The 9,730-nt window shown below is 34.0% G+C and overlaps 1 protein-coding gene across 2 annotated transcripts; it reads left to right on the top strand.

The window, feature by feature from the left end:
* Window positions 1-1,608: 1,608 nt before the first annotated feature.
* LOC148030209 (triacylglycerol lipase 1-like) lies at window positions 1,609-8,686 on the top strand. 2 transcript variants are annotated; one of them, XM_087687219.1, is made up of 9 exons: window positions 1,609-1,848; window positions 2,150-2,260; window positions 4,112-4,252; window positions 5,197-5,307; window positions 6,340-6,483; window positions 6,825-6,865; window positions 6,961-7,043; window positions 7,412-7,507; window positions 8,170-8,686. In XM_087687219.1, exons 1-9 carry the CDS (start codon window positions 1,672-1,674, stop codon window positions 8,469-8,471), a joined length of 1,206 nt encoding a protein of 401 aa, XP_087543345.1. In that variant the 5' UTR covers window positions 1,609-1,671; the 3' UTR covers window positions 8,472-8,686. The 2 variants fall into 2 exon arrangements, with proteins under 2 accessions (XP_087543345.1, XP_087543346.1); XM_087687220.1 differs by lacking the exon at window positions 7,412-7,507.
* Window positions 8,687-9,730: the final 1,044 nt, after the last annotated feature.

The following is a 9,730-nucleotide window of genomic DNA, read 5'->3' as shown; positions in this document are numbered from 1 at the left end:
TAGTACACATCAGCTCTACTGAGAGATTTTTAAAGCATTGGTCAAGCCAAATGGCATGGCTCTATAAAAAAATGTCCCCTATTCAATGACAAAGTGGTTTTCTCATCGTTTTGTCCTATTGTCCACACAAGAACTTACACTTGCCTAAGAATTCATGATCCTCCTTGTTTGGCATTTGTAGGTCTTCATATGACCATGTGAAAACATCAAAATATTCCCCTAGGAGACCTAACAATTATTTTCCCTCTTTCTCGATGAGGTTTACCTCTTTCACCTTGGGGGAGCTCTTATTGAGTTCTTGGTGTCTCCTTCGCATTTAGCTCTTAACATCATCACAACTTGATGCATATTTTAATGTTGTTAGAAAATGATTTATTTATGTTGATTCTCATGCTAAATTTATTTATTATTGGACTAGGTTGATGTGTAGACGTAGGTAATGGATATGTTCCTAATGCTAGGTTGAGCATTTAGTCAATTTTGGATTATCCCATATTTATTATCATTTAAAAATTTATATATCGAATGTGTGCAAATTAAAATGAATTATTTTTACAATGTAATTTATTATAATTTATGGCACATCTTAGCATTGGATTATTATTTTTTTGTCTTTAGAACTTAATCATTTATTTGATTTATGAAGGTTCATAACCCTTAGCTCAAATAAACAAGCATAATTAGCAAAAGCTTGTTCTATTTTTGTAAAATAGCTATTTTGGGCAAAATAAAATCTAATTAACTATATATATGTATTAAGGGGAGCCCTCTCAAAGCATGGAGGGAGAGATTGTGCCCAATCTTGTGTTGTGCACTCTCTTGGTTTCATGCTTCATGCTTTGAATTTATGATTTTTTCTCAATTTGTAAATTTAAGGGTTAAGCTACGATGAGAGGATTCAATAGTTTTAGATGCATTCCATTGGCTTCAAATTGTGGGACTTTCTAAAAAGTTCAACATATAAAAGCTTCTACCATGGTGATATCCTTTTTCAAGCCTTGAAGGGGTAAAGATCATGCATGTTTTAATTGATATTAGAATTTATAGTATTTAAAGGGAAATATAATATATACTCAAGCTAGAAACTGATGCATTACTAATACACCTTATGAAAAAATTCAAATGCATTTTATTTTTCCCTTAAAAAGAGCATCTAATTCAATAATATTATAATATGCCAAAATAGGTCTCCTTGAAAAATTTATGCAACCATGCACATTGCATGAGTTTTTGGAAATATACACATCTTTAACATGATCAGTATATGTAGAGGAGACTATTTGGTATTTAAAATTAGAAAGGGTCCAAGTCACTGAGAAATAAGTCCAAGTCATTGCCAACTAGTTAGTTTATCTAGAATTTGAATCACCTTATCCTAACCTATTCAAGTCTTCATGACCATAGGTTGAAGTCATGGGAAGGTCCAAGTCACTAAGAAATAAGGCCAAGTCATTGCCAACTAGTTAGTTTATCTAGAATTTGAATCACCTTATCCCAACCTATTCATGGGAAAATGGTTTGTTTATTTGGAAACACATTTCATTTGATGCTAACCTACTTATACAAACTAGGACCTCAAACTACTCTACATCACAACTTTATATTTGCTTTCTTAGTGAGTTGCTTGGATGGGTTATTCTATTTCTCTAAGCTAGAAAATATTAGTTTTGCATGGCCATCTACTTTAGAAAATGCCATTCCTTACAAAATTTCCAAGATTTTTGTTATTTGGCTATTTTTATTGCATATCTTGCAAAAATATATAGTCAGGAAGTAACTGTTAGACATGATGGACTATGTGAAAGTCTAGTTCTTATACGGCAGAACTACACTTGCATAGAATATGTGGTAAATTTTCTAGCACTTCTATTATAGAGTTAATGTTGTTGATTATATGTCATTTTAATTTGTATACTTGTAATCACTAAACTTGATTTTGGATCATATTTCTTTTGTCTTATTAATGCTATACACCTTGTATTTACAAGCAATATGTAAACAAAGATTGCAAAATGTAGATTTAGTAACCCTATATTAAGCTTAGAGAATGCTTCCAATAGCCTATATGTACTTACAATTGAAAGCTGTATATATCAACTTTGTTAACAAATGTCTTGCTAATTACTAAATTGAAACTTTTTTATTCTAGGTGACTACACGAGATGGATTTCGATTAGGGGTCCAAAGAATGGCAAGCATTAGTGATCCTCCATCAAGTGCCAATAGAGGGATAGTGTTTCTAATGCATGGGATCTTGGTGGTAATGTTTCAATTCAGAAAGTATGACAACATTAGTAATTTGTTGAGTCCTAAGGGCTTAGTAACTTGTGTGGTGGGCTTGTGCATAGAATCTTTTTTTATTCACAATTTAAATGAGCACCATTATGTGTGTCTTAAAATTTTCTCTTTCATTATTTTATATACACACACAAATACTCATGTGTTATATCCACACATGCTTATATGGACATTGTCATTTGGGAGAAGATGGATTTTCATTATGCTAGATCATGCTCAAATTTGAGAAAGACTTATCAAAGTTTGAATTAAAAATCATCTCTTTGAAAATACATTATGCTTTGTAAATTTGATTTGGTGCAAGTTTTAAGGTTCCTCACCTAGTAGGATGGAAAGAGTTCTTCTATGGGCCACCCAAAAGTAATCTTTCGTTATGTGTGTGTGCTTCACTCTTACGCTTGAACATGCATACGTACATACATGCATCCCTACATACATGCATGCATGCATACATACATATGTATGTACATACATACATACATACATACATACATACATACATACATACACATAGTATGTATCTCAAAAAGTAGTGGCCTACATTTCTCATGCATATAATCTTATTTGCTTCATATCATCTCCTTGTCATCATTCATACAAGGGTTTTTTGTGCTTTCAAGCATAGACTTTCAAGTGGCTAACTTTTGTCTTGTATCAAAACTTAATCCATGGATATGCTCTCTATCATCAATCTAAATAAAGAGCTACTTAGAATGGATTTTGAAGTATTTTCCCTAGGCATTTGCATCTAAGGTAAATCATAATCATAGATATCATGTTTTGAAATGAGGTTTGATTATATTGAATGATGGGAAATTTTGGTTATTGATAAGTTGTCATTTGATTATTTTAAGGGGCCTTGGGAGTGTGAAAAGGATGAAAATATCATTTGCCTTTTGAACTTCTTTGCTATTTTGAACAAAACAGACCTTATTCTTAGTGGTTTGACTTGTTAAGTGGAGCAATGTCCATCTTATACTGATAAATTGAAAATATAAAAAGAATACCTTATATATAACACACTTTGCTAACCAAAATTCTCTCTCTCTCTCTCTCTCTCTCTCTCTCTCTCTCTCTCTCTCTCTCTCTCTCTCTCTCTCTCTCTCTCTCTCTCTCTCTCTCTCTCTCTCTCTCTCTCTACACACACACACACATGTCTGTTTGTGTGTGTGTGTGTGTGTGTGTGTGTGTGTGTGTGTGTGTGTGTGTGTCTCTCTCTCTCTCTCTCTCTCTACACACACACACACACAAGTGTGTGTGTGTGTGTGTGTGTGTGTGTGTGTGTGTGTGTGTGTGTGTGTGTGTGTGTGTGTGTGTGTGTGTGTGTGTGTGTGTGTGTGTGTGTGTGTGTGTGTGTGTGTGTGTGTGTGTGTGTGTGTGTGTGTGTGTGTGTGTGTGTGTGTGTGTGTGTGTGTGTGTGTGTGTGTGTGTGTGTGTGTGTGTGTGTGTGTGTGTGTGTGTGTGTGTGTGTGTGTGTGTGTGTGTGTGTGTGTGTGTGTGTGTGTGTGTGTGTGTGTGTGTGTGTGTGTGTGTGTGTGTGTGTGTGTGTGTGTGTGTGTGTGTGTGTGTGTGTGTGTGTGTGTGTGTGTGTGTGTGTGTGTGTGTGTGTGTGTGTGTGTGTGTGTGAATAATATTCACATCCTTTATAGAATATTAGGCCTTGATAGCGACTTGGGATATTGTTGTAAAAGCAAACATGTTACATTTGTTATCATTGTGTTTATTTACAATATAGCTATAGTTCATATGTATGCACCATAAAGGATTTCATGTATTGCTTCATGTAATCAACATGACATTGTCATTGCAATAGGGTGGTGATGTATGGGTCCTAAACAATCCTTCAGAAGCCCTTGGCTTTATTTTGGCTAATGCTGGTTATGATGTTTGGATTGGAAATACTCGAACAACAAGGTTTAGTTATGGTCATACAACCTATACTAGAAATGATCAGGTGTGTATGAAATTCCTTTCATACTTATCCAACCAATGCATGCATAACTTCATGCATGTGCTTTTTTTAAAGCCTCTATAATTATCCGATGCATGTTTAATTGCATAACATTTCAGTCAAAGCTCAACTTTGATTATCGTCTAGGTCATATCTAAGTAGTAAAAACCCTTTATAATTATGGATATACCATCCTTGTTAGTGTGGGTGAGTGAGTGTGTATATATGCAAGACTAATTTTCTAAACTTTGTATTTCATGGTGAGATTCCATTTGGATTTTCCAAGGATGAGATGTGTAGTTGAGGCTAGAGGACTAGATGTGGTCTAGTAAATATCACCCTCAATGAGATCAATGGTTGATCCACTAAGGATTTGCATTTCATTTGAGTTAGTCTACATTGATTATTTTTCTCCTTGTAAAGCAATTGATTTTCATTTATATTTGTTACTAAGATTATTGTTCTCCTTGTACTTGCTACCTAGGAATGTCAATTATTGTACTCATTATAGCTTTCTTGAAGTAAAAAAATAGTATGCCATGGGTGTAAATGTGGACATAATGTGTGGATGGGAGTGTGAGTGTGTCTTTTTATGTGTCTACAAATAGAGAATTGGACCACATTTCATGTTATAACTTTGTAACAAAATTTTTAAGCTTCTCTTGGGACCCCTTGTACATTATCCACTCTTGTGAATATTCTTAGATAGCCCAATAAATGAATAGAATACTGCACGTTTCTTATATAGGTGAATAGATTCAAACAACTTGGGAACCTTGAGTCAAATTGCTTTATTTATTATGCTCTTGGGTAGATTGATATAAAACAGGTATCTTTGCATGCATTGCAATGATCTATATTTATTAAAATATAGATTGATATAAAACAAGTACTTGTGCATACATTGCAATCTATATTTATTAAAATGGTGTGCTTTTTTGTTTTAGGGCTTTTGGGATTGGAGTGTCGATGAGATGGCACAAGAAGATTTGCCTTCAATGCTCGATTTTGTATATCGTGCTACCCAACACAAAATACACTATATTGGCTACTCTCAGGTCACATCTTTGCCTTTTGTCATTTTCACTTTGTCAAATGTGTTGAGTGATACATAAAAAGCTCATATTCTCATAGGAAATCTACATGCATCCATGAATATATATGCAAGAATTTATGTATGCATTTATCTATCTCTTTATGTGTATCTACTTATGTTGATGTGTAGGTATGTATGATCATCTGTGTGGGTGTGTTGCATGCATGTTTGTGTCTATGAATATATGCATGTATGTATAAATGCAAGAATGTAAACACACAAACATTTTGTATACACACTTACCCTTATCTATGTACATGTGTACACCCCCCCCCCCCCCCCCCCCCAACACACACACACACACATGTAAGTGCATAAATGCATACATAGGTGTATACATGTGTACGTAAGTGCATGCATGTGACATAGTTTTGGACATGCATATGTGCATATACTTAGATGTGCACATGCACGTATATGCACATATGCATGTACAAATAACCATGTATGCATGCATGCTTGCATGCATATAATATCTATGTATGTATGGATGATGTATGTATTTCCACCATGCATACACACAAGCATGCATGTTTGTGTTTATGGATGTATTTAAGAATGCATGCATGCATGTTACACATGCCGATATACTTATGTATTTGTGCATGAACTAAACTTTTGTGTGACCCTTTAGAGGGGCACACCATATAATGAATATGTTGATCGTGTTAAAGACATGTATGAGAATCGATCATCAAAATTATATCCATGAAGAGAACTATCCATTTTTTGGTAGACGACTTAGTAAACAACATTGATAACATAATTGGCCTCTAAGATTTGTAAGATCCCAATCTGAGTCAAATTTTCTCACATATATGCACCTTTCCTAAGTTATTTTATGCATTGGATACACCTTATGAACACATTCCAATCAAATTTGAGTGATTCAATACTTATCCCTTCTTGAATATTTCCAAGTATCATATAACTCATCATAATGGCTTGGGTTATGTGCATCTCATTGTTAATCATATCACCACTTATTTTACAGGGTGCGCAACAAGCTTTTGCAGCATTTTCACAAGGGTTATTACTCTCCCATATATCTAAGGTGGTAATGCTTGCACCTGTTGCTTATGTAGACCATGGGACTGCTCCATTGGAATTAGGCCTATTCAATTTACACGTAGATCAGGTAGTCCTCCTTACTCTTCTTTCTTGATGTTCATTTTTATTTGGAAAATCTCAAATGGAAGGAAAAGATTTCAAAAATGTATTGCCATCACGTGCATATTGAAGTAGATTCACCATATGCGACTCAAATAGCAAGATACATATTGTTAACATGGTCGAACTTATCTCATATCCCTTTTTCTAGATTGATGTAACTTCATAGTACTTATATATTCTACATTAGGTAATTTCACTCTTGATTTAATTTAATTTAATTTTTTAAGGCTACATAGATTATTTGTGCCGATTCCTATAGGTATGCATTTTTATTCATATGCTTTTAACACAATTGGCACATTTCAGATTCTACAAGCTGCACATGTGAATGAGTTTACTACCCAAACGTGAGTACAACAATTTTATGTCATTGATATGTTTATGGGATCATTGATTTTGATTTGAAAACTTATATCATCATTTATTATGTGCATTATTCTAGGCCAATGGGAACTCAATTAGTGGACCTTATGTGTGGACAAAATAACCTTCGATGTTTTCAAAATTGGATCTTCCTATTTGCAGGTCAAGTTAGATCAAATATATTTTAGTTTTGTTGTATATGTAATTGCCTAATTGTATGCCCTTAATTTCCTTAATATAACAAAAAATCTAGGAAAGAAAACATAATTCTTGTGATAGTTCATTATTCTTCTATCTAGGAAACACCACACACACATAAGTTCATTGTTACCTTGCACATGTATAAAAAGATATGTGAGCATTTAAAAGCAAATGTTACACATGTATACATTTTGCATACTACTTTGTCAAATTCTCACTATTAGGTTAATACACTCAAGCCATAGCAATTTATAAGATCATTGATAACATTGTATTTAAGTTAAATCTTTTAAATATGAAGGAAAACTAATGAATTGATCTTTATATAGGAGAAAATTGTTGTTTAAATTTGACAAAGCGCCACATCCTTGATAAATATGAGACACAACCCACTTCAGTGAAGAATTTGGCCCACCTTGCACAACGTAAGTATGTTTTAATTACTTATTATTGCTTAAATACTCTCTAGGTAAACTCTTCTTGTCATCATTCTTTTCAAAACACTTTTTGTCATGCATGTTTTGGTAGGATATTCTCCAAGTAAAGTATTTCTCCCCCTCTCTATATAATAACATTATAGAATCTTTAACACATATATGATTTTATCCAAACACTTATCTTGATTTTTACAAATTAAAATATGTTTAAAATTGTCAATATTAAGCAATATTTTCTCTTCAATTGCAGAATATATTGGATGCTTAATGTTTGCAAGGTTGCCTAAATGGAAACATAGAGAGCTACCATAAGAAGTATGGAAAGATATTGCATAAAACTAATAAGGAAACTAATTATCATGCCTATCCCAAGAGTTTTACCCATGAACTGACAAGTGATAATGTTTTTGGAACCCAAACCTTCTATTTATTTACGTTTTGAGCTACGCTTAAGGTTAGCATTACTTTTGGGTGCTAGCCTTTTGGTCATTGGGAGTTTAGAGCAAAAATGAAATAAAAAAGCTAAAAGACTTCTCGTAAAATCCATATTCATTTTCATGAAATGTGAATACCCTTTGTGATATCACTCATGAGGGATTTTCATCCTTTTATATGCTCTATTAATGCTTTAAATGCATATATTTTGGCAGAGGGTAGGCGATCCAACTTTGCCAAATTTGATTATGGGATGGAAGAAAATATAAGGAGATATGGAAGCATTTCACCACCAAAGTATCAAATTTCAAATATTCCTCATTTAAGCATGCTCCTTGTTAATGGCTTGCAAGATGCATTAGCAGATGTTACTGATGTAACGAGACTAGTTCTTGAATTGGGTGGCTCAACTGACACATTAAGTCATCCAAGTTTTGGCCACTTGGACTTCATTCTTTCAGACTTTGCAAAACCCCAAGTCTATGACCATATCTTACAGTTCTTGAATGATGTGTAATGCAAAGGTCTTGTTTTAATGAGTACTCAAAATGTTCATCAAGAAATCTCGTAAAGGTTCCAAACATTCTACTTTCGCACTTTGGATCCAAGCCACTCTTGCAAAGTTTGCAATCTTACATCACACATTGTACTCAATAAACCTAGTGTCCAATGCATATTATATCATCTAGCTTTTATATACATCTCTTATTATATATGCTAGTTGTTGGAGCACAAAATAGTTGCATTGAACTCCAATAATAAAAACAAGACAATTGTTGTGATTGTTATCTTGTATCAATGTGAGTTTGTGGATGTTTTTGCTTTTGAAGATCTTGTTAAATCCTCTTGTATATGTGAATTTAATTGGAATTATAGAATTATTTGGCATGTTGTCAACTCCAAGATCTCTCTCTCTCTCTCTCTCTCTCTCTCTCTCTCTCTCTCTCTCTCTCTCTCTAAATCGGCACCCAAAAGTTGCATAGAATTTGTCTTTTTAACCTTGAAAAAGGCTAGTTCAAGCTTCCTACAATGTGAACACATAAGATGTGAATGAGTTTTGGGAAATAACCTATTAAATCTTGCATTCAATGTGAATAGAGATAACCAAATATTCAAATTACCAATTCGAAGTGTGAACATCTACAAAAGTAAACTAGTTCACTACAATGTCAATGTGAAGGGAGCTTAGTTGGGGGGTTAGGGGGGTTTTCAATTTTAGCCTTAAAAGAAAGTAAGCTTTTAATTAGAATCTTGTGGATTATTCTTCGTGCCTGCGGCTATCAATGGCCAAGTGAAAAACAATCAGGCCTCCTACGTGGATCAACTAGATCATGGCAACAACATCCTCTCATCATGTGCATTATGATTTGGAGCTCAAAGCTCAAAGACTAGCCACTACAAATTCATGAATAATATTCTCTTCCTCTTCTCTCTTACTAATAGATATAAGCCCTCTACTTCTCAAACAAGCAACCCATGTGCTTCAATTTCCAAGCTACCCCTATGTTTCTATGCACAAATTGGCCCCCAACTCAAGTAGGCCAAAAACTTAAATTGCCCCTTAGGTGATGTTCAATCAATAATCTGAAACCAAAATTGATCAAATTCTTGCTATCATACATCAATGTACAACCTTCCATGGCATCCAAAAAGCATTCAAAGTGAGCACCAATGCCCAAAATCCAAGCTTCAATGGTTCTTCAAATCCATGTACCTATTTGGGTGGATGAGATGAGAATTTGTGCTTGATTTAATGGCAAACAACAAGCTTTCAAT

Source organism: Lygodium microphyllum, chromosome 10 (assembly GCF_053477565.2).
Source record: "Lygodium microphyllum isolate KBCC chromosome 10, Lygodium_microphyllum_v1.1.10, whole genome shotgun sequence".
NCBI lineage: Eukaryota > Viridiplantae > Streptophyta > Polypodiopsida > Schizaeales > Lygodiaceae > Lygodium > Lygodium microphyllum.
This window is presented reverse-complemented; position numbering and strand designations above follow the sequence as displayed.

Bases quoted from the DNA above. Each gene is read 5' to 3' on its own strand.
- LOC148030209 (XM_087687219.1), top strand. From the start codon at position 1,672: ATGGCCATCTACTTTAGAAAATGCCATTCCTTACAAAATTTCCAAGAT. The intron at 1,849-2,149 runs GTAAATTTTCTA...TTTTTATTCTAG, and splicing joins ACACTTGCATAGAATATGTG to GTGACTACACGAGATGGATT. The intron at 6,484-6,824 runs GTAGTCCTCCTT...GGCACATTTCAG, and splicing joins TCAATTTACACGTAGATCAG to ATTCTACAAGCTGCACATGT.